Here is a 19,758-nt window from a genome sequence, read left to right on the forward strand (position 1 = left end):
CGGAGGGGCCACCGAGGGAGCGGTTCAGCTGGGACTGGGCAGGAGGCCTGCCCCGCGAGGAGGGGGTGCACACAGCAGTGGTGGGGGCTGAAGACGCACCGAGGAACCCGCGCGCGCCTAGGAGGGGGGCGTCCAGGGGGCACGAGGGGCGGGCAGGGGAGGGCAGAACCACGACGGGCTCGGCCACCTGACCCTGCGCTCGCCTGGGGCTCAACCCGAGCACCCCGCCCCCTGGGTGAAACCTCCGGCTGGGAGATGGCCCTCCTCACTCTGTTTTTCCCGGGAATGACTCTCCTGTTCCAGGCCCCTCAGGCCCTCAGCTTTTTGGCACCAAGACTGCCCTTTTCTCTCAATAAGAAAAATAACCTTGACGGTTCCCAGAAAGAAACATGACGGCCCCCGTAAGAGAAGATGTGCAGCCGCCCTCGTAATCAGAGAGACGCGCTCCATGCGACACTGGGACCCGCACGCGGGATGCTGCTCTACCCGCAAAGCCGCGGGGACGCAGCGGCCGCCCCGGAAGGGGACCCAGCACACCTGTGCTCCAGGAAGGGCCGCGTGGACACAGGGCCCACGCACACGGCACGTCGGCGCACGGGGCGCACGCGCACGGCACGTCCACGCACGGCACGTCCACGCACAGGTTGTGCGCTCAGGGGCCAGGCGGCTGTGAGGAGCCGGCCCGGGAGGGGCGAGTCTGGGGCGGCTCCACGTTGGTAGTTGGAGGAGCGGCTGAGGAGCGGGGCGTGTTCTTGTGAGAAAGGGGGCGTGTGAGGAGTGAGCCTGAGGGTGAAGGTGACGGGCATAGGTCTGTGCTCTGTTCGTGCTGCTTTTCGCGTGAGAACCTTAAGGACGTGGAAGCGGACCGGGGCGGCGGGCGGGGCGTCTCTTGACGGGTGCTGCCGTTTATTCTTTAATCCCGTAAACAGCTGACTTAGGTAATGTTCAACCTGAAAGTCGAATGAGCTGTTTGGAATGAACGTCCGAAGCGGAGCAGCCGCTGCCTCTCTGAGCTGCTGAGAGGGACCCCGGGGTGTCAGCGCTCGTCAGGCCAAGACGGTGGGCGCCCCAGGGAGGGGGGGGGAGCAGCCTCTGAGCTGGGGTTGGGGGGGCTGCAAGAGGGAGGGAGGACTCGGAGCTTCCCGCGCCCCCACCTCCCCCCCGGCCTGGCCTGACCTTCGAGAACCCGGTCTGGGGCACCTCCCGCGGCGGCGTCGGTGTAGTCGGTTGGGATTGGGATTCGCGTTAGAAGCTGCAGTCCTGCCGCTGGTTTCCGAGGCGGAGGCCTCCCACCCTTCGGCCGGATCGTGTTTGGCTGCGGCCCTGGGAGGGTGCGGGGCGCTCTCTCTTCTCAGGCACCGTGGCCTGAGCTCTGACTTACAAAGGGGAGAGGGGCAGGCCCTGCATCACCGGAGAGTTATTAGCACCAAGGCACGTCCAGTACGCGCCCCCGAACTCAGCCCTTTAATACGCCTCTTAAATATGCATCAGAGCCCTAATAAACGTAAATCACCCTGGGAGTGACTTCGCAGTTGCTCGCCTGCCGCATCGCTGATTTATGTTTTTTTCAGTGAACTGATCAAAGGACCTAGAGTTTAATCAAAGGCTTCAGAATCTTTGGGGCCAAGTCAAATCACTGTCACTCCGAAGGGAGGTCTCTAGTGGCATACCACAGGGCTCTGCCCAGTAAAGCATTCTGTTATTTAGATGAAGGCGTCAAGGCATAAATATCACATCTGTCAATTACCCAAAGCTTGATGGAACAGGTAGATATAACAAACAACAGAATCAAGGTCACAGTTCCCTCAAGGGAAGAGATTCACGCACAACCGGAATAACTAGAACCTTATATACAGAAACCTGCAGTTTATTGTATTAGACCAACGGGTGTGATCAGGGTTCCTCCAAAAGGAGGATGTGACCTAAGTAAAGGCAAAACTGCCAAGGTGGGTGCACGGAGAGGGCCCCGCGGGAGTCTGGCTGAGGTGGCTGGCTTGTCTCAGGGCACATGCAGCTGTGGGGCCTGGGGAAGGATTAATGGTGAGACAGCTGCCCCCTGTATTAATTGTTTATTAATACAAACTGTCAAGTTGCATCAACCAAGTAAAATGGTAAAAAGTGCTTTAGATTTTATATTTTCAAAACCCTAGAACTTTGTGTTCAAATGAAACCTTATCTGGAGGTCTAGTGCATAAACCAGGTGAAAGCAGGGCTCTTCTTCTTGAAACGAGTGGGGGTCCAGAAACCCATTTGCATGGGCGCCCCCACAATCCACGGCCCTCTGTGTGTCTCCCAGGCAGACATGAGCTTCTGTGCTGTGTTTCTGTAACAGCTGACAAGCTGTCAGTGGTCTGGGGCCTGCCATTCTAATAAATTCCTAGAGGGTCTTGTCAGGATGTGTAGACTTGGAAACGTGATCCAGAATTGAGATCACAAAGTTAGGTTACACAGTTCAGCGACCACACTCAGTCCTGCCCGTCATACTCAGCAGAGACCGTGCTCTCAGAACTCATCAGCATTTGGTTTTGGGCCTAGTGTCTGAAGTCTGCTCATTTCTCCTCTTAGTGCCAGGCATGAAACCACTATCAGAGGGCTTCCCTGTGCAGCCACTTCACAGCCTTGAGGCAGTGGAAACAGTCTTGGCCACCACCTCCTGAGCTGCGCAGATGCTGTGATGCTACAGGAGAACCGGGTTCTTCACTCCTGCGTCCCACTGGGAAGGCTGCTTCTCTCTTTCCTAATAGAAAAGTCTCCCCTAAAGGAGGCACCGACTGCCACCGCTTTCCCTTCCTCCTCCCCCTAAATGCATTTCCCAGACTGCCCTGCGGCTAGGCCAGGTCGTGAGTGGGGACCCTCTCCTTCTTCCCAACTTTCTGAAAGCTGGGGCGTGGATGTGTCAAAGCCATCTCTGGCCAGAAAGACAGGAGCAAATTGTAGGACAGCAGAGAAGGAGGAGTAGGTGAGGGCTCTGATCAGTCAAGCCTCGGTGATGGCCTGCCCATGGGAGAGAGAAGTAAACGTTTGTCTATTTAAGCCACTGTAACTGGGATGCTCTTATTACAGTAGTCAGTCTTTTCCTCTTACACCTGTCTGTGGTTTTCTGCAATCTCCACTGGATTGCCTTCCAACCTGATATTCTAGAATGGTCATCTCTCCTTGGGTCATAGATGGAGGAGACATTGCTGAGTGACCAAAGGCCAGTTCTGACTTCTGCTTGTGGACGTAATGGAAAGACAGAATTGGATTTACCCTTCCACCTGCCATAACTAGAAAACCGGACAAAACACAGGACATTGGAACACAAGCGTCATAGAACAGTGATTCCTGGGAGAAGGGACCCTTTAGTGAGTGAGGGCCACTGTCACAAAGGACCACAGACTGGGGGCTTAAACTATAGAAGTTTAATTTCCTACAGTTCTGGAGGCCGGAAGTCTGAGATCAGGTGTCAGCAGGGCTGGTTTCTCCTGAGGCCTCTCTCCTCAGTGTGTGGTCGGCTGGCTCCTTCCTGTGTCCTCACATGGTTGTCCCTGTGTGTGTCTGTGTCCTGATCTCCTCTCATAAGGACACAGACTTACTGGATTTAAGCCCACCCACCTGACCTCATTTACCTTACCTCTTTGAAGGCCCTGCACCAAACATGGCCACGTGCTTCAGCTGCATCATGCACATTTTTTCGTGTGTTTTTGTGTTAAGTTAAAAATATTTTGTAAATTTGCTTTTTTTAGCTGTAGGTTTTTTTAGAAGTGTATTATTTAATTTTTGAATATTTAGGAATTTCCTAGATATCTTTGCATTATTGATGCTAGTTTAATTCCATTGAGGTTAGAGAGCATACTTCATACAGTTTCAACCCTGTTAAATTTATCGAGGCTGGTTTTATGGTCAAAAATGTTCTACATTGGTGAATGCTGTATGTGCACTTGAAAAGAATGTCCTGCTGCTGTGGGTTGGCGTGATCAAATTGATTGGTAGTGTTGTTTAAGTCTTCTGTGTCTTTGTAGACTTTCTGTCAGTTTGTTCCGTCAGTTACTGGGAGAACAGTGTTGAAGTTTCCGGTTACAATGGTGGATTTGTCCTTTTAATGTCTGTGGTACCTGCAGGTCTCTTTTTAGTTATATCAGTTTTTTGCATCATGTATTTTGACTCAGTTATTAGGTGCAGACACATGTAAGATTGGTAGGTTCTCATGGTGAATTGTCCCTTATATCATTTACCAGCGACCTCTTTCCTCTCTGGTGCAGTTCCTTGTTCTGAATTGACTTTGTCTTAGTTATGCTGCAGTTTTAGCCTTTGTCTTATTCATGTTCTCATGAAATATGTTTTTTCTATCCTTTTACTCTGTCTTTGTATTTAAAGCAGTGTTTTAGTAGACAGTAGATAACTGTATCTTACTTTTAAAATCCAGCCTGACAGTCTCTGCCTGTTAACATTGGATTGTTCTGACCATTCACAATAATGTAATTGAGTTTAAATTTACAATCTTGCTATTTGACCCATTCATTATTTCTTCTTTCTCCCACTTTTGTTGACTCCTTTTGGATTAATTTATTATTTTTTATGTTTCCGTTTTGTTTCCTTTTTTGACTCGAGGCATACTTCTTTGCTTTAAAATTTTGCTATTGATCTAGAGTTTACCATATGTATATTTAGTTATTGATAGCTAAATTATGATATTAAAGATACATGTTATGCCTCTTCACATATTTTGTGAGCATTTATGATTTGAATATGCCGATTCTACCCTCCTCAGCCTTTGTGCCACTGTTTGCATACATTTTACTTCTTTGCATGCTACAAAGGCCCAGTCTATTTCGATTTTGCTTTAAACAATTGTTTATCTCTCCAAAGCAATTTAAAAGAAATTTTTTTATAGTTGATTTACAGTGTTGTGTTACTTTCAGGTGCACAGCAAAGTGATTCAGTTATACATACAATTATATCTATTTTTTTCAGATTCTTTTTCCTTATATTACAAAATATTGAGTATAATATCCTGTGCTATACAGTAGGTCCTTTCTGGTTATCTATTTTATATATAATGGTGTGGTGTTAAAGCAGTTTTTAAACTACAGAAAAACAGTCTTTTATGTTACGTATTTACCATATGAATATCCTTTAGGTGTCATTTTCCTTCTGCCTGAAGCACTTCCTTTAACATTTCATGTAATCCAAGTGTGTTAGCAGTGGAGTTTTTCAGCTGTTGTTTGTTTTAATATCTTTATTTTGCCTATATTTTTGGAAGATATTTTCATTGGCATGGAATTATAGGTTGACTTTTTTCATTCAGCATTTGAAATGGTATTGTCTCTTGGTTTGCATTGTTCTTGAGATGTTTTTGCTCATTCTTAACCTAGTTTTTCTTGTAATTGGGAAGAATGTTTGTATTCTGTACAAGTTAATCACTAAAGGAATGTTGCCTATAAACCTAAATTCTACATAATGGCCCATCTCTGGGACCTCAGCCTCCCAGGGAATGAGCATTCAGCTAAAATACCTTTGTTTAGCTCCCAGGAAATTTCCTGACCAAGCCACCACCCCCCCCCCCCCCACCACCGTGAGTGACTGCAGGTGGGAGAAATTAACACATCACCTCCAGAGGCTGATGGGAACCAGGAGGTGCTTGGCTTTACTGCCTCCCCTTTTAGTATAAAAGAAGCTGGAATTCTAACTCAGGCAGGATGTTCTTTGGGGCACAAGCCCACTATCTTCTTGGTCTGCTGGCTTTCTGGATAAAGTCACTCTTTTTTGCTCCAACAACTCATGTCTCAGTTTATTGGCCTGTCGTGTGGCAAGCAGCATGAGCTTGGACTTGGTAACACCATCATTCATACTGTCTGAAGTCTTGAAGATGTTTCCTTCTTCAAGTATCTTTTTATAAAGCTAGTGTTTTTTCTATGTGAGGTAACACTGAAATTAACAGCTCCACAGGGAAACGGGGAATGAAGAGGAATAAATAGGAATCCAGGCTGTGGCAAGCACTCTCTGGTGTTGGTGAGGAGGCTGGAGCGCATTCCTCCTCTTGTCTCAGCCGAGGGACGTGATCAGCTATTTCCTGATACCCAGGAAACATTGCCCTCAGCTCACTGCCTCCTGCAGATGTTCGTTCTGTGAACCAGCCTGTGCTAATGTGCGAGAAGTTCAGATCCAAGTGTTGTGGACAGACAGCTTCACTGTTCACTTAGAAAGACTCAGAAGCGCCAGGTTTCCTCCACCTGGCGTGGCCAGCATTGCAGGAGGAGGCAGTTAAGACCGGGCTGACACCTGTTCTGCCTCTGTGAGCGCAGGTCACTCTTCTCTGGCCCTCACCGTTCTTTCCCGTCCGGTGGGGCAGCAACACTGCCTGCCTGCTTCCTCGAGTTCACACAGGAGCGCATGGGGCTTCTGAGAGCTCCCAAGAGCTTCAAGAACCGCTGGGAGTGGGCGGCCCCAGAAGGAGCAGCCAGACGTAAACCTTGCCCTTGACCATCCTGGAGCAAGTGTTTCTGTTTCACCTGAATGTTTGGTCATCTGGGTACAATTCTGCCTGAGTGGGGGGGCCAGTCCAGTCCCCCAGTGCTGGGCTTCATCTCACAACCCCCTCTGGCTCCCACACTGAGTAGGCTTTGTCAGCAATAAAGGGACGTTCGGCCTCCAGTGGCCACACTTTCACCTTGTTTCTCCAGAATCAGGGGGAGGAAGCTGACAGTTGGGGCAGTGGTTATGAACGTGGAGAAATGGCACCAAGGATGGTGCCAAGCAGGTGAGTCAGGGTGAGGTTTTGTGGAACCAGGTGTGCAACCTCTCCCTGGCTCCTGGGTTACCACTCCTCACCTGGAACCACCACCATGGGTGGCCAGTGCCCTGGAATGGTTTACTTGTGCAGTTGTCTCCTCCCTGGGGACGTGGGCAAGAGAATTGAAGGTTTGGGGCCACAAGGCTTTGACCTCGTGGGCGACCACGGCTTGCAGTGGCTCTGTCCACACAAGTGACAGTTTCCACAGAGGCAGGAATTTAAGCAAAGACTGCTTGGGCCTCCCTCACTGAGGCCCAGGCCATGTGCAGGCACTCAAGAGCAGGTGGGCCTTGTAGAGGACCTTGACCCCGAACCACAGTTGTACAGGCCTAGTGGCAGCAGAGCCTGCGCACAAACTAATTAACAAAGGGCAGTGGTTGAGGCTGGAGCGAGCAGGCGGGACAGAGCCAAAGGCATAACCTCGGGAGCTGAGATTCTTTGGTGAGAACAGGGCATCAGGCACACGAGCCTGCCATTCTGTCATCAGGTGAACTCCTGATCCCAGTGTTCTGGCCGCAGCCTCTCCTGGACTTTCTGCAGACACAGCCGTGTCACCTGTGAGGACTGAGGCCCAGCTCCTCTTTATTTTTTGCCTCCTGAGGGGGCTGCCAGCTCTGGTGACCTGTCTAATGGAAGGAGATTATGCCACCCTTCCTGGCTCCCGGCCTTAAGAGTGCTTTCAGTGTTTTCATCGTGTGATGCCAGCTCTGGGTTACTGTTTGTAGATACCCTTTATCAAATTAAGGAAGTTTCCTTCTATTCGGTATTCTAAGAGACCTTTTCTGTTGTTGTTGTTGTTTTATCTCTCAAAGATGGTAAATTTTATCAATATTTTATGATTCTGTAGAGATGACCATATGATTTTTCTTTTAATGTTTATGCTGTGAGTTACACTAGTTAATTTTCTAATGTTAAAACATCATTGCATTCCTGGATATGAGAAACTGTCTTTTTAAATATATATTCCTGGATTCAGTTTGTTAGTAATTGTTTAGGATTTTTGCATGTTTGTTCATGTATGAGATTAGATTATAATTGCCTTTCTCAGAATGTCTTTATTAGGCTTTGAAATGAAAGCCATATTGGCCTTATGAAATGGGTTTGGGATGTTTCTTTTATCCATTCTTGGGGAATGTATTTGTTTTCTGTTGCTGCTATAACAAATTACCACAAATGTAGTGGCTTTAAACAGTACAAATTTATTTATCTTGCAGTGTTGGTAGTCAGAACTGGGCTGAAATCTAAGTGTCAGGCACAGCTGTGCTCCTCTGGAGGCTCTAGGGAAGAATCCATGTCCTGCCTTTTCCAGCCTCTGGAAGCACCCACATTCCAAGGCTTGTAGCCTCCTCTGCGTCGCAGCCAGCAGTGCTGCCTCTCCAACCCTCCTTTGTCGGCCACGTGTCCCTCCACTGGGCCCCCCATGACCACCCCCTATCTCAGGGCTGTAACTTCGTTGCCTCTACAGTGTCCTGCCTGCTGAAGAAACATACCCACAGGCTCCAGGGCTGAGGGCGTGGACATCCCAGGGGTAGGGCAGTGTCCCAACCACCCCAGGGAGAGCTTGTCAGAGAATGCCTTTCCTCCTAAAAGGTCTGAGAGGATTCTCAGTCCATACTTTATGGGGATTTTAATTACAAATTGTCTTTTATTATGAAATTTTCTATTTCTTATATCAGTAAATTAATTTTAAAAATTATTTTATGGATACTTCTGTATTTTCTAATTTATCGATGACACTTTAATGTCCCAGGATCTGTAGTGACATTCTTTTTTTCATTTCCCCTGTTTTTGCTTAACTTTTACTTTTTAGGAAGAATGACAGGCTTATTGAGGTATAATTTACATATAGTAAAATGTTGTTAGAGTGTTTAGTTGCATGTGTTTTATAACTGTCTGTAGCCACGTAACCCCTGCACACTGTAGGTCTGGGGACCTGCACCAGCCACGAGGTTTCCTCCTGCCTCTGAGGCTAGGCTGCCCCCAAGCAAGGCCATCTTCATCCCTAACAATGCCTTTTGCCTTTTGTAGAAAATGTAGTTTTCACATCAGCTTTTGGTTGAATATACGTGATGTAACTTTTTCTATCAGGACAGAAAGCTTTAACTTTCTCTTGTCAAGTTATGTAGCTGATCTTAAAGAAACTTTTATTTAAAAAAGAGCACGATTTATTTGGGTCTAAATCTACCATATTACTAAATGCATTTTGGCTGTCATACCTGTTTTATTGCCTTTATGTCCTTGTTTCCTTTTGGATTATCATTTATGAGACAAGTTTTCTTTTACTGGCTTGAAAGGCACATGCGTCCCCACACTTACATGGCTCTTCCTGAGTCTCACATTACCCGGCTGACAGAGACTTTTATCCCCTTCCCAGTTAATGCAAGAACCTCCTCATTCCATGCACCCCTCTCTCCCAACTTATGTGCCACTGGAGTCTGAATTTTAGCTCCCTTTGTATTTCTAGCTCCAAAGGACATTTTCATGGTTTTACATGACTATTATTCATTTAGGTTCCTTTACTATATATTCCTTTCTGCATCAGTATTTTTTAAACATGACCTAGTTATTCTCCTGTACACGCAGTGGTAGGAACTACTGGCCTGGACTTGAGTCCGAGTCCGCCTGCCCCTGGCCTGGTCCTTCCTCCACCCCCATGTATCTTTCCCTCTGCTCTGGATGAGTTGTCTGACCATGTGAGTCAGACTTTTCCATGGCTCCTCCAGCTCGCTGTAGTAGGTTTATAAACTCCTTGTCTGTTCCCTGCCTCCATCTAAAACCCCACCCATAACTCACCTGATCATCTCCCTGATCCCAGCTGCTTCCCTAGGTGCACAGGCTTCCTTGGAAGCCTGCTGTTCTTGTATCTGTGTGGCCCTCCTTCATCTGAAGCTGTTTCAGTCCTTCAAGGCCCAGTTGCCATCCCCCCCCCCCCCCCCCACCACTGCTCCATGGCCTGGGGCAGGAGCCCTTCTCAGAGAGGCCACTACATGGGGGCCTCACCAGTTTGTGCCCCCATTTCCTGGCCAAATGGGGTCTAAAACGAATTCATCTTCAAAATGGGGCTATTGCAATGATCCCTGTAGTGCTTGGAAGCTGGAATCATAGAATGTGTGAAAGAGCTTAGAAATTCAGAGTCCTCAGTACAAAGACTAATGGTTGGCAGTGAAACGCAATTCTGTTTCACGTGCTTTATGGAAAAAAAAAATATGTTTAGCTTTACTTTGTTCCCAGGAAATTTATTAACTCAAGCATCAGTGGGTAATACCTCACTCTGTAACCTTGGAGAATTAATAAACTTTATAAGGAGACACTGAGCTTTACCCAGGCAGACCTCACTGTACTGTGCAGACACTGTGCTATTTACAAACTGAAGCTCTGTGGCAGCCCTGCGTCGAGCAGGTATGTTGGTGCCATTTTCCAACAGCATTTGCTCACTTTGTGTCTCTGTATCACATTTGGTAATTCTCACAGTGTTCCAAACTCCTCCATCATATATGTGGTGATCTGTGATCAGTGATCCTAATGTAACTGTCACGACCTGCTGGAGGCTCAATGCTTAGCATCTTTTAGCAATGAAGTATGAACTAAGGTATGCGTATTGTTTTTTTAGACATAAGCTGTTGTACACTTGACAGACTACAGCACACTATAAACATAACTTTTATGTGCACGGGAAAAACAAAGTTCATATGACTGACTTCATTTCGATACTTGATTTTTTGGGTGGTCTGGACCGGAGACTGCACTCTCTCTGAGGTCTGCCTGTACTGTAATTTAAAAAAAATTTTTTCCCTTTGCAGTTCAACTCTTCTAAAATAAAATCTTACATGGAATCCCAGATACATGAAGTGAATCCAAGATTCACGCTGCAGTCGTGCACGTGTGGTGAGTGTTCCTCACAGCAGAGTCACTAGCAGCACAAGATGACGACCCTTCTCTTCAGCTCAGAGTCTGAGGTAGGTTTCTGTGATCTTTTCAACTAGGAACTTGAATAACTTTTAACATGCCAACAACCACTCTGGCATTTAAAAGTAACTTTATTAAAGTTCAGGATAGCTGTTTGTACACAGTTTGATATAATATGCTGCAAACAACCACCAGTCACATCACATTACTGAGCTTGCGGCGTCGTTCCTGGGCTAAGGCTCAGCGCTGCAGCACTGGCCAGGCTCGGGGGGCCAGGCTACCTGCCCTCAGGGACTCACCGCCTCTCCTGCTCCCACCTTCCAGAGGCTGGGCATTACTGATCCTGAGAAGAAAGTGCAGAGCTTTTTCTGTGATACTTACTTATAACTTACTTTACTAAAGTTCTAAAATGCAAAAATGGAATTTAAAGTGTTGGTCCAGATAAGCTGTACTACAAAATGAAAGGTTTTATTTGCAACTTACACAAATTCATGAAAAAATACACTGCTCAGAATCTGATGTGGGCTAAGTAAAACCTTCTGTTGTCTGAAAAGTACTGGTAATATACCTGTGTCTTAAAGTAATTCAAACATATAATTAGTCCTGATAAAATGTTTAAGATCACAGTTTGCAAAAAAGAAAAGTTAAAGTAATTTAAACACAGTTTAGTAAATATGTAGATACATTTTATTTGTTAAGAGTAAATATCAGTTTCATTTAGAATATTCAAGTACAAAAAATGAAAACTTATAGCTGTTAAGAAAAAGTTAGAAGCCATTAAATTGTTCTGCAAATACTAAGGCACTGAATTCAAATATCCTTTATGATAGGAATTATCTAAATTTTTATCTTTAATATTCAGATGTTCATAGTTATTTTCTTAAGAAATATTTTTAGTAAGATGATTCAACTTTATTATTTATTTTCTCTGGAAGACAGTTTTAAACAAGTATGTAATAGAGACTGATGCAAACAGTGTGAGGACACCCAGTTCCAAAGGTACTTATCACTAGAAAAGGGCTTATTTACCTGAGTGTTTCTGCTTTAAACAGACTGTTTCATCACAACACATGGACCACAACACTGAAGCACATATTATATAATTTGATACAAAAGCTTAGGATCATGTTACCAATTGGATAATTGTGTCAAAAACTTAAAGGGTCTATAAAACTATTGAGTGTTGGAGTTTCAGGTACATAATACAATTTAAAACATATTCCCAAAAGTTTACCTTTAGTATGTACGTGAAAGGTTCATCTTGGAATATATATGCAATCAGAGCCAGAATATAAACAAGTCCTGTACTTTCAAAGGCACAGACACTCGTGTCACAGCAGAGTGACAACAAACACTGGGCAGCAGGAGAAATGACCTCAGTTCATCACAAACCAACAACTTAAACTTCTAACAATGAAAAAATAACATCATCCCATCTGGCTTATGTATTGACCTCACACTTGAACTGTGGCCATTTACCAGATACAGAATAAAGTGATACAACATAAGTGATACAGCAAATAAAAACAGCAAGAAAATCAATGCATACTTCTAACATTTTAATAACTTTGCTTGTGATGACCTTCTGTGATCTGGAACTTTTGTTTTACATAAAATTGGAGCTGGAAAGAGAAAAAAAACCTTTTGATTGGTACAATAGAAAACCATGTTTTACAAAATCACTTGTTTTACAAAGCTTTTACAGAAAGAACAGATATACATCTAGTATTTAATAGGATATTTAGCCATGGGACTCTGGAAAAGAAAAGAAAAAACAAACACCAAAATTTCTTGAGAGTAAATTTTTCTGAGCTCTCAAACTGTGGGCCCATACCTTACTTTCAGAAGGTGACTGTAAATGGTTTTCTTGCATATGGAATAAAGTCAGGGAGTCCAAATCTAGTTAACACTGGACTAAGTGGAGACGATAAGAAGGTAAAAGGCCCCTTAGCTTTGTAATTCGAGGCACGTTGAAAAGAAGTCATAAATTATACGTATACAGTTGGCCCTCTGGGTCCGAGGCTTCCAGATCTGAGGATTCAACCAACTGAGGACTGAAAATATATAATATTTTGGAAAAAATTCCAGAAAGTTCCAAAAAACAAAACTTGAATTTGCCGCTTGCTGGCAACTATATACCTAGCATTTACATTCTATTTACATTGTATTAGGTGTTACAAGTAATCTGTAGATGATTTAAAGTGTACAGGGAAATGTGCCTAGGCTCTTTGCAAAAACTGTGCCATTTTATATGAGGGTCTTGAGCATCTGTGGATTTGGTGTCCTTGGGGCATCCTGGGCCCTCCCACAGATAACAAGGGTGGTTTATCTTTTGAAATACAGCGTATTCATTTTTTTCCACAAATAACTGCCCTTTCCAGGCTCTGGGGGTGGGGACATCAACAGACAAAACAGAGATCCACTCCCTGGAAGAGCTTGTGTGAAAAGGTCATGCATGAGAATTCCTTCTTCTCCAAAACCATAAGATCCACAGGCCAATTAAATCCACCCCAAACCCTGTGGATTTACTTCTTCATAGTTCAAAAATGGAAAGCTATCATGGGCAATGTTATGTTTTCCTAACTTTTTGAATGTGATATATAATACTCTGAAAATATCAGTTTGAAATACGATATGGACATAAAAGAAGCCTGAGGGCTGCCCTATGCGGCTGGGGAGGACCTGAGCCGCCCACGCTGGGTCGGGGGTGGGGTGGGGGGGGTGCTGAACAGAGTGAGCAAACAGGCAAAGTGATGAGGACATTCAAGTGGGAGAAATAAAGTGAAAAAATACAAAGAAGGGAAAAAACCTTATTTTCTAAGACTTGGTTACATTGACTTTAACACATACCCCAGACCTACAAGCTTTGGGACCATCCTCCACCTGCTACCAAGGCCGCCCCGATGCACGGGGGCCCTCTCTACCTTCCTCTGCATCTTTACGTCCACCACTCGTTTCATAAGCTCTGACATCAAAGCACAGGAGTTCCAATCGACAGCCTGGTTCCCTTATTAAAATAAAAATTCTCAAAAAATCATTATCAGAATTTGTTTTAAAAAAGTAAACCTATTTTTTTTTTAATCAAGTATTATGTCTATGATTCCCCAACAAAGTATACAGCTTCTGTCAGGCATGAAATGTGACATAACTAATGGCGTGTCAGCAGTTACTAGACGTGCCCTGAAGCAGCCAAGGTCCCCAGGTCGCTGGCCCTTACACGCTATGGCAAATTTTTGTTATGTTTGTTCATTCACTTCAAACATTGACTCCAATATTCACAGAGCATGGAGCACGTGCCAGGTGCCCTTCTAGCTGCTTGGGAATCAGCACAGAAGAGACCAGGTCTCTGCTCTCAAGGAGCTGGCATTTTAGCTACAGGAGGCAGACAGGAGTAGGGAACAGAGGGTGAAGCACCGTGAAGATGGAGGCAGTGAGACAGACAGATGGGGGGGCAGGGTGCTTACTTCTTTCGGTCCTTGTCCTTCCTGATGTTGCCACCTGGGGTCATAAAGGACTGGTTCTGGTATATCTCAGAGGTAGCTTTCTTCTTAGAGAAAGCGATGATTTCTTCTTCCAAAAGTCTTCTCTTCTCCTCAAGCCTCAGCTTCTCCTCTTGGTGGACTCTCTTAAGGTGCTCAAACTTGGCCTGGAGCTGTGAAGAGAAGTGCAGTTCCTGCTGAGGACACTGTGTGGCAGCACACGCCTGGGCACCTCCCGGTCACAGCCCTGCTCACGCTGCCTGCACAGCGACATGTGGAATTGCTCTAAACGTTAATTTTAAATGAGCTCCCATGCAAAAAATGCATGAACAAAACACAAAAACAGCCTCATGAACAAACTTCAGTTTTTTAAACATCTGACCTCTTAGACTTTTTCCTTTCTTGCTCTACATTTTCCCCACAAAGCCTCTTCAAATAAAGTTTCTAAAATCCATTCTTAATAAAAGTGAAGGACAAATTACAGAAGCAAGTTATCAAAAAGAAGGAAAAAAGTCTTTATTTTCCAAATAAATTTACTATGTGGTAGTGAAATAGCTATTGATTACACTGGTGAACCTGTCTGGAAAGCAAGTGTCAATTTAACTCAAGGACCTTAAAAATCCATTATGTTTTTCCATAGCCATTCACCTTCTTGAAACCTAAACTAAATCAAAAAGTCGTGAATTTAGACAAGTTTTATACATAAAAATACAGTTGAACTTTGAACCATGCAGGGGTTATGGCACCAGTCCCCGCTGGTTGAAGATGTGAGTGTGTCACGGTCAGCTCCACATCTGCAGATTCCACCAGGCGTGGATGGTGCAGTCCGGTGGACTTAGTGAGGGAAAGCATCCCTGTGTAAATGGGCCCATGCAGCTCAAACCCAGGTGGTTCAAGGGTCAGCTGCACTCGCTGTAGTAGGGTTTACACCATAATTGGGAAAAAACACCTGTGTCTCTGAGAGAGCCCATTTTAAAATTCACTTATGCTAAATATACTCAGTACAGTCATTAAAATGAGTTTTGCCAAAATTTATAACAGTACAACATGAGATTTCCCTGGTTTAACTGTTTATCTGAAAAAAAAAACTAGGGTCTTTAGCAGGTTCCTTACGAATCAGCTGTGTGCCAAGAACAAAAGCACAATACCTAGAATCTACAGCAAAAAGGTAACTTTTTTTTTTTGATTCTCTGGTCTGGTTAGATAAACTTTCAATTTGTATTTTCAGTTCTGTGCAGCAATGTAACATTTATACAAAAAGTAGGACTTGGTTTCCAGAAAAGATGGCATATGATCACTGAGGAAATACTTTGCTAAAAATCAAAGGCTGAGGGCAGAGACAGCAGAAAGCTATGCTGCCTCCTGATAAAAATTTGATGTTCCAGATACAGAGCAGGCTGTCTAGTGAGCCAGCAACCCTGACAGAAGAGTTTAGACAGAGACAGAATAGGGTTGAAACAGTAAGTAAGGTCCGAGGATTCTTATTCCTAAGGATGTCTGTCATTTCCAGAGGGATCAGTATTTGCTTATGTAAATGGTTCCTGCCTGTATACAAAGATACATAAATAAATCGGTGGTATAGATACACAGAGTGGCAGCTCTCTGAGCATGCGTGCACCCCGTGGATTTTGGGTGGGGGAGTAAAGAGAGGCCATAGGGCAGATTTACATTATCTGACCAGAGCTAGCTATATCTCTGATACTTAAATGGAGAGTGCACACTTTATATTCTTAAATATCCTGAAGGGTTACAGAGTACTCATATTAAAAATTCCGGGAAAACTATAATGAGAAAAATGTCTTAGAAAGAGAAAGGGGGAATGAACTCCATTCTGTGGAGTTCACGGCTTTTGGCGGCAACATTCTGCCCCACATACAGAAAGTGCTCGCTCACGGCCCGCTATTCACTTATAAGGTCTTTAAATCAGACACATTTTCAAGTCCTCGAAAAGACCTTCTGTGCTGTGGAAACTACTCACTGATGCTCTGAAACCTCTATGGCCATGTGGTATACTGCTGTCTCTTGTAAACCAGTTTCTAAGGACATTATACATGCTGTTGTTCAGTGATCCTTTTTTAAAGTATCCATTTTAAAAGTGAATCCTCTCTTGCCAAACTAGTCAGTGTCTTTGACCTGAGCTCTGTACTGGCTGACAAGCACCCCACACTGTGGCAACCCCTCTGAGTGCAAAATGTGCTGCTTGTCCGCCCTTGACTTCCAGGTCCGGGTTCTAGTGCAGCTGTACTTGTTTACTGAAAATTATCTAGAATGCTTTTGGAAACAGGAGAGGCATAAATATTAAGTAAACAATTAACCAAGAAATAGACATGTATAAATTAGGGAAGCAGTAACATTTTCACAATGGTTATGCACTTCACTTGAGGGATAAATACAAAGTGCACTTTTTCTTGTGGTGGGGGAAGGGCTGTACATCCAGACTGATGTTAACAAAGGTGTAGAAAAGATATCACTTAAACGCTATCTTGACATGACATCTGCCCTGTGCATCTCCCTACTCTAGTTACCCGATGTTCATTGCATTTTCAGCCAAGTCTGTACTATACATGAAAATCACCCAAATTCATACAAAATGTGAACTGACATGTTTGTTTACAACCATATTGGCAAGGATATTTTAATAACAAGGTCATCTAATACAGACTTAAATAATATTTTGGGTTACCTGCCAGTATCTTATTGATATAACTAGCTTTAAATGTCCCGGTTTGCCCAGTAGAGACCTGGTTTACCCCTATCTATTGTCCAGTGTAATTACTAAGAAGCCTCCTTTCCTTCTAAAACCACACTAACACTGATGATAAATTATATGCCCCTCCTTCACCCTTCAACTGATGGTTCTTGAGTGAATCATCGCTAACTTGAGTGATGATGACCCCCAGACACCCTTCTGCACCAGACCCAACTCTAATGTGTGGATGGTACCAGCTTTGCAGGATGAAACTTAAATGAGGGAATTTATTAATATTGTAATATTAATAAAACAGGCTAGTAATCTGCTTCTAAACGTATATAATGAAAAGTTTAGAACTCTTGTGACAATTTTGGTTTAAACTACCTTCATCATTAGTTTAATACAATATTTTTAACACAAAACAGCACCTGAATCATAAAAATAAAAATCTACAAAGCACCTACTGACAAATAATACTTCTTTTTTCTTTCAACCATTTGGTCACCCTGAATTTTCAGTTTCCTTTTTAAACAATACACGTTTTAAGCAAAATACTCTTATTTGGGGTTTTAAAAATTAAAATTCAACTATAAATCACTTCTACAACTTCTCTCCTCACTGGAGAAACTGAGAACCGTGATGTATGGGAGAGAACTCTTACAAGAGAAGCATCTATTAATCAAAAGAAAAATCAGCACCCTATTTCCTACTCATCACAACTCCTTCAATATTTGTATTTGAAAATAACTCCAAACTAGGGACTGTTCTCGAATAAAAGACTAAACAAAACAGAACACCCAAATGCAGTATGATACCTAAGACTGAATCCTGGTTCAAAAACAAAAAATCACCAAACAAAAAGGAACACTAAAAGATAATCTTGGGATGATAGGGGAAATTTGATTATGGACTGGGGATTTAGAAGAGACTATGGCATTGCTATTACTTTTCTTAGGTGTAATACTGCTACTATAGTTATAGAGGAAAATGCACCTGAGCTTCAGAGATGCATGATGTGCCTTTGACAAAAATGTCATGATGTCTACAACCAGCTTTCAGATAACCAGAGAAACACACAGTAAAGATGGCAAAATGTCAATCTAGGTGTGGGGAGGGATACAGGTACCCTGTACTCTGACTTTTCCATTGTTTGAACTTTTTCAAAATAAAGATCAAAATTCAAATTATAAACAACATATATTAGATTATTATTTTTACAAAACCACTTACTATAGGGTTTATTTAAATAACAAGTACTATAAAGGTACTTAAAATAATAAATTTGTAAAATTAAATTACTTTACAAATAATTCTTCAGGAACTCAAATTAGCATGTTCATTTGTATTAACATTTCTGTCTTCTCTTAGAAATTCCTTTTTACAGCTCATCCTTTTTGATGCTAATCTTAAATGTGGCCATTTACTTAAAAGCAGCCACTGTAGTTAAGTCTACAGCAAGTACCTTAATCCAAGTAAAACTAAAATTGACCCTTGAAGAACCAGAAGCAAACAAAACTCACTGCAGATGGTTTTGTGCCAAAGCCACCCAAAGGCCACCTGGACCACCCACTTCCTCCAAGAAGCCTGACCTCAAACTCAAAAGGCTACCTAACAGCTTTCAAAATTGCCCAGTTCCTGACAAACAACAATCCCAACAACTCTCAAAACTCTCAAAAAATGCTTTATCAAGCCACTGCTAGAACATTTCTGCTCCTGGTTAAGATATTTAAAACACTTCTTAGTAACTCAGTCCTTTACAAGCCCTCAATAAACCACTTCTAATGGAAGACACTTTGTTCAAAAAAGGCAAAAGTTTTTCTTTTCAGCCTGTGATTTTTTTGTAAAGCCTGCATCCAAAGACTGCGTTAAAACACAATAGCTACAATTGTTGTCCTGGGGCTCTAGAGTAGCTCCTAGGAGTTAGTTAAGCAAAGTAGCTTTCCTTAAAAGTCCTGTACAGGTCAGGTGGCGGCACTACCCATGGGATCTCGTACTTGGTAGTGGTGCGCTTCTTCTCTCCCTCTGGACCCTGGTCCGAGAGGACATCAGGGGACTCAGTTTGAGGAGACTTTGGTCACCCCTCCATCATCCAGGCCCTGGTGTGAAGACTTAACAGTACAGTGCATGAACTTCCTTCAGCATTTCTTTTAAAGTATATCTACTGGGGCATGGAGGAGGAACAGCTTGGAATGGCAGCAGGCAGCCTGAGCAGATGGACAGCAGCTGAAGCTATCAAGAAACCATAGCAATTGATGCTCCTTGTACAACTCCTATTTGGTTCAACACCCAGTGCATGATTTCTCACCCTGTCCAGCAAGAGTTTGCTAAGTGGAACGATGAACAACATATACTGAGAGGAGCCTCTGTCTGCTCTCCCAGATCCAGACTTGGCAGTTAGTGGCATCCTGTTCTCAACTAAGCCACCTAATTACATGAAAGAATCAAAAACCGGTAGAAGCACTAGAGAAGCCACAGGGAAGGTTAACCTCAGAGAACTCACACAGAGGCCTCTATCAGAGTCTAAGACCCGGCTTCGCCTGGCTGCCTGGAACTGCCAGTGCTGGGTACCTCACACCAAACAACAACAAGACAGGAACACAAACCCACCCATCAGCACACAGACTACCTAAAGGCACATTAAGCTCACAGATACCCTAAAACACACCACCTGACACAGCCCTGCTCATCAGAGGGAAAAGACTCAGATCCACATACCAGAAAGCAGGTACCAGACTCTCCCATTAGGAAGCCCACTCAAGACACTGGACCAACCCCACCACATGGGGAAGAGAACGGAAATGAGGAATTACTACTAAGCAGCACAGGGAAAGGAGACAGCAAATACTATAAGTTAGACAAAATGAGAAAACAAACACCTTGCAGGCAAAGGAGCAAGCTAAAAACTCACA

At 43.8% G+C, this 19,758-nt stretch overlaps 1 protein-coding gene and 1 long non-coding RNA gene across 9 annotated transcripts in view; one reads left to right on the top strand and one right to left on the bottom strand.

Annotated features, from left to right (window-relative positions):
• Positions 1–777: 777 nt before the first annotated feature.
• LOC130857851 (uncharacterized) overlaps positions 778–19,758 on the top strand; it is a 55,198-nt gene continuing 36,217 nt past the window's right edge. For 5 of the 6 annotated variants that reach the window (XR_009054876.1, XR_009054874.1, XR_009054878.1 and 2 more), the window contains exons 1-2: positions 778–938; positions 10,573–10,728. This is a non-coding gene — a long non-coding RNA (uncharacterized LOC130857851). The other variant, XR_009054877.1, reaches the window with a different exon arrangement.
• The window catches only part of SEPTIN10 (septin 10), a 59,390-nt gene continuing 50,979 nt past the window's right edge, over positions 11,348–19,758 (bottom strand). Inside the window, exons 10-11 of one of the 3 annotated variants that reach the window (XM_057743692.1) lie at positions 14,143–14,330; positions 11,348–12,300 (exon numbers count right to left, since the gene is read on the bottom strand). In XM_057743692.1, coding sequence (XP_057599675.1) covers positions 12,285–12,300; positions 14,143–14,330 — 204 coding nt within the window. In that variant the 3' untranslated portion in view covers positions 11,348–12,284. The other 2 variants (XM_057743691.1, XM_057743690.1) reach the window with 2 other exon arrangements.

The sequence above is a fragment of the Hippopotamus amphibius genome, chromosome 7 (assembly GCF_030028045.1).
Source record: "Hippopotamus amphibius kiboko isolate mHipAmp2 chromosome 7, mHipAmp2.hap2, whole genome shotgun sequence".
In the NCBI taxonomy this organism is placed as follows: domain Eukaryota; kingdom Metazoa; phylum Chordata; class Mammalia; order Artiodactyla; family Hippopotamidae; genus Hippopotamus; species Hippopotamus amphibius.